Here is a 15,321-nt window from a genome sequence, read left to right on the forward strand (position 1 = left end):
TTATTGCCCCACATTCCCCTTCTGCTGAGAGGATTTGGCAGTCAACTTCTCTGTCTTGTCCACCCACCTAAAGAAGAATTGGGGCTGGAAGTGTCCGACATCCAAGGGCAAAGCACCGTGTTTGAACCGCAGCTGCTGCAGAGGGTTCACACCATCTTCTGTAGGTCGTTTTTGGCATCCAGTGAAGATGTAACTCAGGAAGCGATGAGGCTTTGGTCCTCTGGAGCATCGCTGAGGCCCCAGCGCAGCACCCACCTGGGAACACGTCCGCATCCCCCACCCCAGTGATACGGCAGAGTCCGGGCTGCGTTTATCCTCCCCACTCTGCCGGGCTCCTGCTTGGCCCACAGATCCCTCTGCACGGGTCGCTTGTACTGCAGAGCCTGGAGATGCTGTTAGATAGCCAAGTCTGAGGAAGGCTTACCTGCCCCTGCTGCCTTCCCTTCTCCATCCCAAACACCTGGCAGGTGAGGCACAAGGGGCGGCGAGGTAAACGTCCTCCATTTCACAGAATGGTTCGGGTTGGAAGGGACCTTAAAGATCATCTAGTTCCAACCCCCCTGCCATGGGCAGGGACACCTCCCACCAGACCCGGCTGCTCAAAGCCCCATCCAGCCTGGCCTTGAACACTTCCAGGGACGGGGCAGCCACAACTTCCCTGGGCAACCTGTTCCAGTGCCTCGCCACCCTCAGAGTAAAGAATTTCTTCCTGATATCCAATCTAAATCTCCCCTCTTCCAGTTTGAAGCCGCTACCCTGTGTCCTGTCATTACACTCCCTGATAAAGAGTCCCTCCCCATCCTTCCTGTAGGCCCCCTTTAGGTACTGGCAGCCTGCTATCAGGTCTCCTCAGACAGGAGTCATTTCATGACCCATCTGGGCTTCAGGCTGGAGGTTGTTAGTGCGGGAAAGGCAAGAATTAGTTCTTGCGCCTGGTCTTGCTGAGGGGGAGATTCCATGCAATTGCTTGTGTGGCTGATGCATCTGCAACTGCACGTATTAAATGGATTTATTTTCCAGTTTTCTCTTGTTTGGACTTCGGTGTCCAAGGGAACGGGGTTTCATGCCCAAGGACCCTGCAGGCAGATGACACCTCAGCACGTGGAGGGGGACGGTGACAGCCTCTGACATGCAGCCAACGGCGCAGTGGCCAGGCAAGTCCATCCCACTGCCTCAGGTCAGAGCGAGAGTTCTCTATATTTAAAAGCAAGTGACATTCACAGGCAGGCACAGCTTGGGACGGGGTTGATATGAGTTTTATGAAGTTTTGAAAGTTTGCAGAACCTCTGTTATTCAGCTGTTACAACAGAGGGAAAAGGAAGGAGGTGATGTCCCATCAGCTGCTTTATGGCACTGTGCGGCCATTGGCACAGGGACTTGAAGTGTCCCCAAGCCTCAGCTGAGCACCGGCTTGTGAGACACACTGGGGGCAGGTCCCCGCACTACCATTAACACTCAGAGAGCCTTAACACAATGGCACGTTCATTAATGGTCAATTAGTTGCTCTCAACACCCCGGGGACAGAAAACCAGCCATCCACAGCAACCCCCACAGAGGAGAGGGAAGGGGCTTGGCTGTTGGGATGTTCACACGGGGAAAACTCGATCCCTGTGAGGTCCTCAAGTGCGACAGGTCCCCTGCAGCTCAGGGGTTCTTTGGCTCTGGATGCATCAAGCTGAGGGCTGAACAAGCAACTTGCTCTTCTGTGGCTCTCCCGGCATCGGCGAGCGCGCTCAGCCCTTGGAGAAAAATCAGGCCGTGAATTCAAGCACCTCATTTTAGGCAACGTTTGAACTTCCCGTACCTTTGGGAGGAGAGGGACAAGCGCTGTGCCTGGCGAGGAGGGCAGGGAGCAGCCAGCAGCTGACGTGCCGAAGGTCAGAACCAGCACCGGCCGGCAGCCTCTGCCGGGGAGCAGAATGGTCCTGCCCAGAGCTGTGCCCAGGACAACACCACCGCGCCAGAACGTTTCAGTTTTTCCTTGCAGAGTTTAGCTACTCATCGTCCTGATATCCTGGAGCCTAAATTTTGTTTTTGCAAATAACATTTGCAAATTAACAATTTGCAAAAGCCACATCAGCGTCCAGAGCCATGGAGTCGTACCAAGCTACCGCTGTAAATGCAAAACAAAAGGCCCCTGGAAATTATGACACTGAAGCAGGCAAGACAGAAAGGCGCAGGATCCTTTGGCACCAGTGGATACCGGATGTCTTCCCCTGGAGAGACGGGGAGCCTGGGAAGGGCCTTCAGCAGCCCCTGACTCCTCTGGCCAGGCAGCTCCGGCACAGGTGGGATGAATACTCTCAAATCTGTCATTCCCTGCATCCCTCCAGCATCCTGCACCCCTCCGGCATCCCGCCTAGGACTGACACGAAGCATTCCCTCCAACTGCGGGGAGACAAGAACACGAAGCCGTGAGGGGACGTCCCCTTCCCCACGCGGCAGCCGTGTGTCAGTTACAGCAAATATTTCCAGGCGAGGCACTCATCCCAGCCGAAGCCGACACATCTGCTTTGCCCGGTCCCAAAGCCCTCCAAAACAAAAGCTCCCCCCAGGAGTTCGGCAAAACATCGCTTAGGCCATTTCCACGGTGAAATTTAAGTGCAAGAGTAGGGTGGAGGTCCTAAAAAAATGAGACTGAAGAGTCGGGGTGAAGCCCGGGCTCACCCAGGCTCCGCTGGACTGGCGGAGGATGTTCAGGATCCGGCCCTGAGTGCCAGCCCTCGACTGCAGCACCTGTCTTTGAATCACAAAAGCCCCCTCAGAAACTTCATCAGCATCCTCAAGATGGAAAAAATGAAGTGGAGCTGGCCTGAAGAGACACTTGCAGAGGAAGCACCACGCCGCTGGCCCTCTACAACTGGGGTGGGAAGCTTTCGTGTCCACTCCAGCAGCCAGTTCAGCCCCTAATTGATTTTTTTCCCCGGTTTAGCATTGTTGATGAGCAGCCATTCTCACACAGCTGTAAAGAACAAGGCATTTTTCACTTAATTTCTTTGGTTGGAGAAGACAGGAGAGAAAAAAAAAATATTAAAAAAAAATCAGACAGCAGTGGGCAGCCCAGCAGCATCAGCGCTGGGGGGGGCCTGTGGCCAGAGGGGTGTCCCCCCGGCCTGGGCAGCAGGATTTGGCCCAAATTTCCATTGCTCTGAATGACAGGGATGCTTAAAGCTTAAAGCTGAGGATCTGCACGATACAGATGCACTAATGTCACAGCTAAGCATCAGATCCTAGAGGGGAAAACACCTGCATCCGTCTCACTCAAGCTTTTGATTTTCTCTTTGTTTGATCCAGTACAGATGTTGACCAGGGATAGGAAGGAGAAACTGGAAAAGCCAGGCAAGACACACCGAAAAGGAAGTTCTGCTAAACACATGCTGCAAATGCTTCTGGACAACACTTTTCCTTTATGTGCTTCATTTACAGGTAGATCCCAAGTAAGAAACACACGGACAACGCTTTCCACTTTTTTAAAGTCAAACGTGCCTTTTTCTCTCTTGGAGACAATTCAGAGCATCTGTTCCTTTGACCACCATATATACTATTATATTTTATCTGTTATATATCTATATTATGTATCTATAATATATATTTTAAAATATGTAAGAATTTATCTATCTCTATCTTCTCCCTCCTTTCTCTGATTTTCCATGCGCAACAGTGAACAGCACAAACAGCTAAGTCTCTTCCTTCTCAAGTTTGACTAATGCAGAAAAACAACTGTCGCAAATCAGAAGGAAGGTCCAACTTGCCCAGTATCCTGTTCCCCACAAAGACGGAGGGAGGACACTTGGAGAAAAGCATGAAACCAGGGTGAGCACACAGCCATGCCTCCCGAGACCTTGCCCTCAGCCTCCAACAATGTGCAGCTCAGAGACGGAGATGCCAAGCGTGCCTTTGGCAGACTTTATCTGCTGAAGAGCAAGTAGGTAGGAACAGGTTGGCAGTAGCAAAGCACGCCATTCCCTTTTAAAGAGTTGTGAAAATTTAGTACAACCCTCCAAACTGGCACGGCTGAACTTCCAAAGCAGCAGGTTTCTCTAACACTTTAAAATACCTTTCTTCCCTGTAGATCTCCCCAGAGACAGAGCTGCTGTGACTTCTGGTTCTCCCTTCACACTCCTGCAGGTCACCCGCGCGGAAGATGTCACGTCCCACTCAGGAAAGAGGCAGGGTAAGGACAGGAGATCAGCAAGGCTCTGCCCTGATCCCAAAGCCATCTGAAGCTCTGTGGCTCCTCAGCCCTATCACCCCGGCACACCTTCCACCAGGGACGCCGGTCACTGCTGCCCCAATCATCCAGAAGTGCTGAGAGCCCTCCGGCCTGTGGGTAAGGTTGCTAAAGAGAAAACAATGAACTTAAGGATATTCTTCTGCTCAGTGGAGTGAGTTTACAATGCAAAACCCCATAAATATTCTTAGTTAGTTGTGAAAGCGTGAGAGGATCGCGGGCGGCGGCGGATTCTTGCCTCCCAGACAAAGCCCGCTCCATTGCTGGATTTTGAAATGAATCAATAAAGAAAATGAGTCCGACAGCCAGATGTCTGCTTTCATCTCACTGCGCTGGAACTGGAATAAAGCCCACAAAATCTCCACCAAAATACTTTCTTTGAAAGCTCTTTGTTAACGGCTTTCCGGCTGCAGGGAAGGAAGGCAGTAAACCTGAAAGTCTGATGCCATCTAACGGCCGCCTGAATTGCCGCCTTTCAAAGGCTGCCTTTGACTTTGGGAGACTCAACCACAACTTCAGCGTGAACTCCTGAATTTACATTGCTCCCTGCAGACACAGAAAGAAGAAAGGTGCAACCAGTTGTAAAGGCACTTTGAGAATGCACCCAAGGAAGTATTTTCTCCCCCCGGCTCTGCGTATTTGCCCTGCGTATCTCCCACCACTGTTGAGGGAGTAGTGTGTTTAAAGGATTAAATAATACCAGAGTATTACCAGAGCTGGGCTGCATGAAGAGGGCTGGAGGCATAAGGTGCCACCAGGTTTGCCCTCCAGTTCTCATCATCAGGCTTTGTTCTGTTTGCTTACAAGTTGATCAAACTTGACTGAAACCTTCCATGCCGTGTGCTGGTCCAAGTGAAAACTGCTCATGTGTGTTGCTCATGTACTGCTGTCACGTGTAAAATGTAAAGCTGATGTAATCAAACACTTCCAAAGAACAAGGCTGTAGAAGTTCCTCAACGTCACATGCTGGCAATCTTTTACCTTAGAAACCTTAATTGCTGCTGGCTTTGCAACTGAGATCAGAAACTGTGGCAAAGGGCTGAGCAACCATTGTCTTAGGGCTGTGCTTTCTACTATTCCTCCAAGAGTCCGTGCAAGTTTGGTCTATCTGCAGGTCTGTAAAAAGAAGAGTCTATACAGGCTCCGAGACAGTTAAAATGCCAGAAGCGCCCATCTCCACCGAACGCCCGCCCGGCCTTTGAACCGCACACATGGCAGTGCCCAGGGACAGGCTGACTGCGCTCTAGCTGCCTGCACGCACATCGCCAGGCAGCTTCTAATTAGTGCTTTTCAATGAGTCCTCCACCTCATTTAACATACTGGATCTCTGAAAGAGCAAACACCAACCCGCGCAACGAGCCATGGGCCAGGGCATGCAATTCTCCGCCCATTCCCAGGCAGGGAGAGGAGGAACATCAGCGCTCACGTCAGAAGTTTCCATCAGACCCACGTGCCCGGCCCGGGACACAATGGCCCTTTCTCCCTGTCCTTGGCGACTTAGCAGTACATTGTTTTTGAGAAGTTTCCACAGGCTGAGACAGTGAAAACTCAACAGTTTTGCAAACTGGACTTACAGAAATTAGAAAATCTTCAACTACTGAGCACCAGAGTAAACTGCGTACAATAACTCAACCGGCAAAGCAAGAAATTACTGGTCACAGTGGCCTATTACAGCCTTCACCATGATGATACCCTGTCTCCTTGCAGCATCTAAAGCCTGATCTAAAGTACACCTCGTTCCGCAATTTTTGCAAATCAAGCAAAATCTGGTTTGCTATGTAACACTCATCTCCAGAACAGGTGAGAGCCTGTAAAAGAAGTTGGCAGGTGATCACCCTGATCATGATACAGATTTTATTATGGACACACAGAGACAAAAGTGGGGTAGAAAGATGCGCAACTTTATAAATCCTTTGTTTTCCTTTACAAGGTTCTTAGGTGGTGGCTTGCACGTAATTCCACATAGCATCCACTGCTGCTTCTCTGCATTGCTCTTTTTTGGGTTAAGTGTCCTAATGGTAATAATTATTTCCTATTGTGTCAGTGATCCATTTTGAAGCTTGTATTTCCAAGGGCTCCTGCTTCCAAGATTTAAGCCTTAATATATGTTATGCCTGCCACAAACACCTACTTTATTCTCACACTTTGGCTTGCAGAATCTCAGATCCTTCTTGTAACACCGTGAAAGAGTAATATCTAAGTGAAAATAAAGGGTCTGCTCTGGTTTGTAGACTCTTGGGAATAAAGAGAGTTCAAAGAAGAAAACTATAGACGCGCTTAGCCTTACAGCGTAAGCTCCTCCGTGTTGATACAGTGTCTACTTTTGTGTTAGTGCAGCACTAAACAGACCGCAGATGCTCCTGGTGACAAACAATAGTAAGAAAATCACTTCAATCTTGGTTAAGATTTATTTAAAATGCCGAACCAACCAAAATCATCCTCCCACACAGGGACTGAGTTCATGAAACTGTCACCAGTCTGGGAGGGCTGGACTTTGCCTTTCTTGTAAACAGAAACAAAAGGCTGATTTGTGGAAGGACAATGAAAATAAACATTTGTCAAAGTCCTTAAAGACATTTCACAGAGCTGATATAGCTATAAAAACATAACACTGCAACTTCCGCAGCCTCAGACTCCGAGGCACACCATAAGTTGGCAGGGCATGACACAGACGTCTTCAAATAACTTTGCATTAAAAGCTATCCCTACAAAACCCCTTTGTTTTCATTAACAAAATGAAAAAAATAGTTATTTCCCCAAGCTATTTCCCTGCTCTGTACTTACACAGCACTCAAACCACCCGAGTCCCATGTCTCGGGCCAGCATACGTAAATCCATGGTGCAGAGCAGAAGACAGACCAAGAAGCTGGGAATCACGCCCGGGGAGAGGGCAGCCTGCAGCACAAACTCAACCAGGGTTCAAAACAATGGCCTGACAACACGGCATATTTTACCATGGGCCTGTCCTCTTTCATCTCCAGGATCCGCGACAGAGAAAACAACTGTTCTCTAATAAGATCAGACAATTTCCTTGCATTGCGTTCAGAATAAGCGCAAGCAAGAAGCCATCTTCAGAATAAATTCTTGAGAACTAATGTGCATAATCAAGGCATCTTTTCTACAAGCGAGAGATGCAAGAGCACCGTATAAACAAGAGGCTGCTCTACAAAATCCATCTATTTAAAATACTGTTTATTTGTGATTTAACATTAATTAGCATTACATCTATGAGCAATTTCAGATAACATTTATATATTTTCCACAGGACACAAGAGTTGGCTGGCTCATTCTTTATGCCAAAGCAAGTAAATAGAGGCATTAGCAAAAGGTGCAAATAGTTCACGGTTGCGTTTTAAAAAATATTTATGCACATTGCATTCATTTAGATATATTTTTTAAAAAGTTATGAAAAGCGTAGTTCACAGGTTACTGTTTCTACATATGTTGTAATACAACACAAATAATGTAGAACATAAAAAACAAAGTAAGCAACTGAAAGTTTCCACTATGATTAAAAACACTGATTCCAGTATTTAGTGATAGCTAGAAAATTGTTTCCAGGATCCATTCCAACATTGCATTATCACACTTAACACGGTCAAAGCTTACCAGCCCCCGAACATGCTATAATCAACATTTTTGCATGCCAAACCACTCTCCAGCCATATTTAACAATTATATATTGTATAATATTTCAACCGGCAATTTGGGAATCACATGGATCTTTAAAATGTACGTTCTATTGCGATGACTGATTTACAGACAATTTGACACAGCGAAGAGAACCCTATGTTAATTTCTATGTTTATTTCTATGTTTAGTTTGTATTTACAATACAGTAAAAGTACTAAAATGACAATATCAGTAAAAATGAGTAAGTGGCAGTACCACCCTTACCCATGGCACTAGGCTCTGATTTGCTCTGGGTTCATCCAAAGGACAACACAGATTCATGAGACCCTTTTACAATTCAAATGAAAGTGAAGAAAAAAAAAAAAAAAAAAGGAAGTGTTGCACTCTGTATGAATCCATACAAATTATTTAAAACATCTAATATGGAAATGTCACTTTGCTGATTTAATAAAAATATCCCACAATCCATATCATATATTTAAAAAAAATAATCACCAGACTTTTACTTTCTTTGTCTCCTCCTATTTTCTTACTATTTCACTTTCCCTTTTAACAGTTTTGTTTCCTTCATTTGGTTATGTTAAGAGATTATTTTTCTTCATTCATTAGCAATACCACGAGAGGAAAAAAAAACCCCACAAGTAATTTTTAAACATGAATCCAGTTCAATTTTATATGCTTTTATCTTTTGATTTCTAAGTCCCTGGATTCCTGAATTATATTTAAGTATACTCAAAACCAAGCATTCTTAAATACACTCTACTATTAAATGCTTGGTTCACATGCTTATAATACCTTTATACTGAATGGTATACAAACATTTGAACATATAAAATCTTCTTTTTGTTTTGCCAGTTAAACTAAATTATCAATGTTAAGTGTATAAAATCCCCTTTCTTGAAAAATAAGGGTTCCCCCCCCCCCAACTGATAGAATAAAAAAGAAGTCTTCAAAAATTATATTTCACTAAAATGAAATATTTGGCAAAAAAGTTATTGAGGAATGGAATTCTTTCGACATTTTGTATAATTCCAAATAAACTTTCTCTTACACAGTTTTTCCCCTAATATTATGTGCCAGTGTATAATATTTCTATATGATCTAATCTTAAAAAGATTTAAAGGTGTGCTGTTCATATGCACCCACTCAAACAGGGGTACAGAAACATAAAATATATGGTCAGAATCACAATACAAAAATGTATGATCTGGTTACCAAATGAGACAGCAGTTTTAAAAGTCATATGATCACTCATCAGTAACTTTAACAAAGACTTTAAATGTACTGAAAAGTTTAAGGTCTGCAAAATACTCCAAGCAGAACTTGCTGCTGCATACTGTGATGGTATTCCATCTTGCTATGACGGTAATTGAGCACCTGCCAGTGTAGTTCTACATGAAACTAATGAATGTTTCAAACCCTCATAGCAATTTTGGACACAGTTAAGTGAGAGATGAATTAATTTTCAATTAACATGAAAGGTTTTTTTGTTTGGTTCTTTTTTTTAAAGCAAAACCTCTTCCAGTTCCTTTTTGTTTAGGTTAAAAGTCCAGTTACTGCACACCCCTAACGCTACGCTGTTAATGGTCAACTTAAACACTTAAAATGTGCAATGTCTCCTCACAACAGAACTGCACTTACGCTTCCACTTTCTCCTTCTTTTTACTCTTTTTCAGGAAAGATGGGGTGCGGAATTTCTTCTTCTTCTTTGATGGGGATTTGGAAGGTGACCCTTCAGGGGACAGGGCCTCTTCTATCTTTTCAGAGCTTTTAATCGTAATCTCTACGCTCTCCACAGTACTAGTGGTTAACTGACTGACCCTCTTGGTGAGATCTTCTTCCACGTCATGAGCATCTTCCTTGCCGTTCACCACCACAACTGGCAACTCCACAGATATTAGGTTAGCATTCTGGGTATAGAGATCTTCATGATTTTCTGAAAGAACAGACAATTTTGCAATTATTTATGTACACTATCATGCAAAAAAACCCAGTATTGAAACAAAGTCTGGACTGTGATCCAAAGAATGAAGCCCAAAGTGCTTAGATATGGGGCTTTTTTCCCCGCTTTATTTGCACTCTTGCTTGTAAGCAGACAATACTGTGAAAGCGTCATTAAAGGAAAACAGGCTGAAAAAGCTAACCTTATCTCTGCCAGGTACATATACAGCTCAAGCTGTATACAGTATATGTAAAGACAGTGTACACAGCACATACATCTACAGTCTCAAGCACACTCAGAATTATGCTTTACTGCAAGAGACTAATTTATGAAAACACAGCCATTCCATACAGAAATCTGTGGAGAAGTAGCCTTTCAAAATGCCTTCTTAAACTCTGCTGCAAAAGTCTTAGGCAAAAACCCTAATCTTAACACTTTCAGTAAAATAAAAATATATATCTATTTCCTCCACCATATTAAGTTTCAGTATGCCTGTGTCATTTTCTGTTTGTGAGAATTATGTATTAGAAAAAATTGGGAAAAATAGTTTTCCAGACAGTCCCCAGCCAGACTTGGTAAAGGAGGGCTCTTTTTGGCTTAGTCGACTTCATGCAAGTGTAAGACTGCAACAGAAGAGTGGATGACTCAGGTTTTCAGGGCCATTGGCATGGTACAGAAATTGCATGGAATACCTTCTAATTTTTCTGGGACATTTTGCGGGGATTGAGTTTGTGACTGAATTTGTGACACAGATGAACCGTCATCTGAGAACAATTCCTGTTCAGCATCTGCAGGACAAGATTGGAATTAGTAGCCACGCAAAAGGCAAAAAAATCAAGCAAGAGTGTCAGTGCTAGTGCTACAAGACTTACAGCTCTGTTAGCATTACATTGCTCATGCTGACAACATCAAGAAGTTAGAATACGCAGTTTAAACTCTATAGAATTATGTATTCACACATTTTATCTGCTAACAATCACTATATATATTAGTTCTTTAACAGAAAGCATTAAAAAGGGCGGCAGAGTTGCATTCCGGGTAGCATGCCCCGTGGTTTTATCTAGCCCTAAGTCACACAGTTTGCTGTTATCGTAAGCTATCATGCCCTGAATGTGGCATATAGCAATATTGTTTTATTACACAATATTAGTGAAGAAGAACGCATAGTTAAGTGTTATTGCTAAAAAAAATACTCATTGACCCTGAATTAGTAATTCCCTATGGAATAGTAGAATTGGAAGAAGATGTAAAAAGTGAAAGTAGGTGAGTCTTGCACACTGTGAGAACAGAAGAAAAATTAAAGAAGCCAAGACCAAGCATCTCAGTAAACTTTTGCTCAGCTGGGCACAGACCTGAGCAACTTGATCTAACTTTGATATCAACTTTGCGGAGGAGGTAGGACTAAGATGACCTTCGTGGGCTCTTCCAACCTAAGTTATTCTATGATTCTGACAAAACCAGTCATCATGTTGAAGTGTGCTTTTGTCAACCCCGTTTCAGTGCGAACCTTTCATTGCTTTAATTCTAGCACTAACCAAAGTAAAAAAACCCAAAACATTTAACAAAAAATTCTACCATCTCAAGGAATGATTATTTCTAAAGTAGTTGCCTATAGTATATGCTAATAATTAACGTGTATGCATTTTTACAGTAGATCTTTTCAAACTAATAATGAACTCATCATTAAAATGTAAACCCCAACATTTAAAAACACACCACCGACCTTCCAACCCTTGCTGCTTGCGCTCAATTGTTTTCTTGTACTCTTCCAGTTCCTTTTCTGTGAGATGGCTGAACGGGTTGGGTGGTGCCGGTGGTGCGTGCTCATCATCTTCAAATTGCATTGGCTGGAAAAGAGAAAACCACAAAATTTAACAGTTAAAAAAAACTGAAGCAGGCAAGCAAGATATACACAATTAATGTCGCTTTTTTTTGCCCAAAGTTTGGTGACACCAGATTGGCTGGGAATACAGAAGAAAAACACAGATGCATCCAGACTGAAAATGACCCTATTTAATAGGCATTCACACAGTAGTGAACAGACAGAGGTTTTACTCCATTAATATTAACAGCAGGCAAACTTACCATGCATATCTCCATTTGAAACTAACATTTTAAACCTCTGAAATGAAACACGACTAGAATGTATCACGCATCCAAAATTTGGAATTAAAATAATCACTTCTAACAAAGCATTTAGAAAGAAAGTGACCCAAACTGGTGTTTGAAAGACAGGCAGCCAAATAACCCAAAGATTTGTAAATCAATTAATTGTGTCCTACTCACTGGACTCGGCTTTTTATCCACAACAATCCCAGCGAGCAGCTGAGACTGTGGTCCTGCTGTCTTTAGGTCGTATCGGTTTTGCTCCCTTATCTATATAGAAAAAAATAAACCAGGTTAGAAACAGATATTTCTCTTTAATAAATCCTATACCCATCAGCTTTGCAAAGCCAGTAACACAGGCAGCAGTGAATGGCTGGAGGATCAAGCTTATGCTACTGAACCTAAAAATTAAGAACTCTCCTTTCAGCTCTGAATACACTGCATACGTTGTTTAGCCCTTTGAGTACTCCCGAATATCCGCCCTAGTCCCAGCTCTTGCACTTCATGCAAGCCACTATTTAAAAATAAGCACCAAGGAATAGTATGTGTCTCAACCTGTCCTCTCCATCCCCCCAAAATAAGTGTGATCACAAATGTTGGTGAAGTTTTTCCTTCTGTGAATACCTCATTATTTTTCCCCAGCCAACAGCCTCTAGCTTCACGTTGTCAGTGCTTAAGAGACTGACAGATCAGATATAAATACAAATACAGCAAATACAGATCAGATTAAAAAAAAAATCTACTGCAGCAAAATAAGAATAAACTACCTACTGATACAGTTACGTGCACGAATTTAAAAATCATTGTTTGGGACTAGTGTTATTAATCTCTAGATGATTAGAGGGTGCCTTTCCAGTTCTAAGGAAGGGAGTTGCTCCTTCTGACTCCAGTTCAGTCCCCATGGACACTGATATGATGCTCTCCAAGAAAGAAAAAAAAAACAACAAGTAATCAAATGGAAAGCGCCCTGAATATCTGTTAATATAGTTATGCCTAGGGTGGAGTTATTTTGTCAGTCTGACAGTTAGAGTCTTATGTGCTGGAAGGGAAAAGCAGTGAGATATTTGTGTTTAGAGAGAGGTCCAACAATAACCTCCCATTTTCTTTTTTTTACTGCCATTAGGAAGCAGAGTGGACCACAGAAACTCCCGCTTAATAAGTGCTAGGAGAATTAATAGAGAACAGAGTGAGATTACAGTCCGAGATTGAATCATGCTGTAGATGACGCACGGCAATTCGGTTCAAGTCAACACCTAATTATCCACTAAGTATAATGCTAAATAGCAGGGACTACCATTTCTGAACTATCATTTCCAGAGTTAATACTCATCCTTCATCAAACCATTGCATTCAAAATTTATATATATACACACATATATAGTGCGTATGTATCTACAGACTCCATGTATATCATACATTTAAATACATGCTTTTTTGTGCCAAAAATCACATACATCGTAAGAAACTCCTTAGTAAAATCTGAACATTAGAAAATGAAATTTTACTGCCGTGTTAAATAATTACTTGAACACATAATTTTATTTGGAAATGTCACAATTTTCATTTCATAACACTTCTTTTACCTTATTTCTCTTTTCCAACACTTCACTTGGGTTTGTGTTTAGAGGAACAAATTGGTTTGGATCTTCAATTTTGATTGGCGTTCCTCCACTAGTCTTGGAGGAGTCATCAGCTTTCATCCACTTTAAGGAAAAAAAAAAATTCTCAGTGTTGTCTTACTGTTATTACTGTTAAAAAGGAGATATAAAGAAAGGACTTTCTGACTTTATTCTCAATTCCACATGACACCCACAATATAATCCCGACTCCTTACAAGTTTTTATGTTTTCCCAAGAGGATTTAAGTTGCCTTGAACAGGTATCATCAAGAATACTTTTTGTAAACACCAAAATATATTCCTGAAAAATGCAGCACTAACTAACTGTGTACTAATGAAGTCATATTTAGAAAGGATGGTGCTTCCTAGTAACTGGCATAGAGATCCACCAGCTCCAGAGCCCTTGTTCATGCCATGAACTTCAACCGCTGCTAACCACACACTTTGTCTGGAGTTTTTTTTCCTTTGTAAGTAAGGTTTTACATCAGTTGCTGAGGGTGTTTCTCCAAAGTTTTAGAAACTCCATAGCCTGCCAGCAGGAGGAGCTGATGCATTTACAGTTGTACTATGCAACTGGGAGTAGCCCCGTGGCAAATAACATGTTCCATAGTCCCATGAGAGCCACCTCTCTCCAGGCTGGAAACACAGTGGAAGCACCTTAGTGAGACGAAGGAGGAGGAAAAATCTTGATCATCATTAGAAGTAGTAGAATGAACAGACTATTCGAAATCTTTTTTCAGCAGGCTCACAAACAGGGACAGGTAGAGACTAATTAGAGCTTGCGTCTCCCTTGTGTAGAGAACAACCCATGGGTTATTTAAAACCTTCCTATATTTGGTGGATAATTAATAGTACAAAAAGATATGGTAGAAAAAATGTTTTCTACTTCAGTAATCAGAAGAGCTAGTAACAACAAGGAAATCATTGCTAAATTTTAGCATGAACTGTTACTATTCCAAACTGAACCCCCTGCTGCCCCAAACAGAGGGGACCCTTAGTACTTATGTCATTAAATCTCCCAAAAGCCTGTTTTGATTTTCTTGGTAAAATTATTTGCTAATCCTGTTAAAGATTTCCTGTGCATAATTTACTTTCTCTCAAGTGTAAAAACCAAGCAACTGCCTAAAGTATCTACCTACCGTGATCTTAGTCCTGGGACTGGTTTCCCCGTTCCAGGACTCCTCAGGCACGTTGACTTTCAAGTATGTGTTTGGAGAGTTCAGCCATCTTGTCTTTTCCCTCTGTTGCCTCTGCGCCAGGAATTTCAGGGGGGAAAGCGGGACTGTGTCATCTTCAAAGGAAAAGGCAGTCACAGTGGCTGGGATCTCAACATCACTTTTATGTCTGGGCTTTTCCCTGACTAATGGTTGCCTATAGGCATAGCCAGTTCTGTATCCCTACAGAGGAGGAAAAACAATGGAAAAATGATTTCAAAAAAATTAAAAGAAATAAAGCAATCAGAAAAATGTATCCAGAGAGAGCCATGGAAGTTTTGCGCTGCTCTATGTGCATTAAACAGGTCCACTGAGCTCTACAGAGAATGGGCCAGTGGTGTCGTTCATCATTCATACTATTAATATTCAGGAACCCTGTTTAAAATACCCTGTACAGTAGCAGTTGAACAGGACCTCACTCACACTGCACCTTCCTCCCGTATTCGTGAATGTCTGACCAAATGACCTGCTCAGGTTGTGACCCAGGTAGCATTGGTGAGGACATTTATCTGACTCGAACAGCAGCACATCCTAGTTCATGACACTCTCCCCTTCCTCACTCTATTTGTACTAAAGG

The 15,321-nt window shown here is 43.0% G+C and overlaps 1 protein-coding gene across 8 annotated transcripts in view; it reads right to left on the reverse strand.

Annotated features, from left to right (window-relative positions):
- Positions 1-7,406: 7,406 nt before the first annotated feature.
- Positions 7,407-15,321, reverse strand: part of ADD3 (adducin 3) — a 101,089-nt gene continuing 93,174 nt past the window's right edge. For 7 of the 8 annotated variants that reach the window (XM_063337634.1, XM_063337631.1, XM_063337633.1 and 4 more), the window contains 6 exons: positions 14,670-14,927; positions 13,496-13,615; positions 12,093-12,182; positions 11,530-11,653; positions 10,499-10,594; positions 7,407-9,800 (listed from right to left, as the gene is read on the reverse strand). In XM_063337634.1, coding sequence (XP_063193704.1) covers positions 9,502-9,800; positions 10,499-10,594; positions 11,530-11,653; positions 12,093-12,182; positions 13,496-13,615; positions 14,670-14,927 — 987 coding nt within the window. In that variant the 3' untranslated portion in view covers positions 7,407-9,501. The remainder of the gene's footprint in view (positions 9,801-10,498; positions 10,595-11,529; positions 11,654-12,092; positions 12,183-13,495; positions 13,616-14,669; positions 14,928-15,321) is intronic. The other variant, XM_063337639.1, reaches the window with a different exon arrangement.

This window comes from Chroicocephalus ridibundus, chromosome 6, assembly GCF_963924245.1.
Source record: "Chroicocephalus ridibundus chromosome 6, bChrRid1.1, whole genome shotgun sequence".
Classification (NCBI taxonomy): Eukaryota; Metazoa; Chordata; class Aves; order Charadriiformes; family Laridae; genus Chroicocephalus; species Chroicocephalus ridibundus.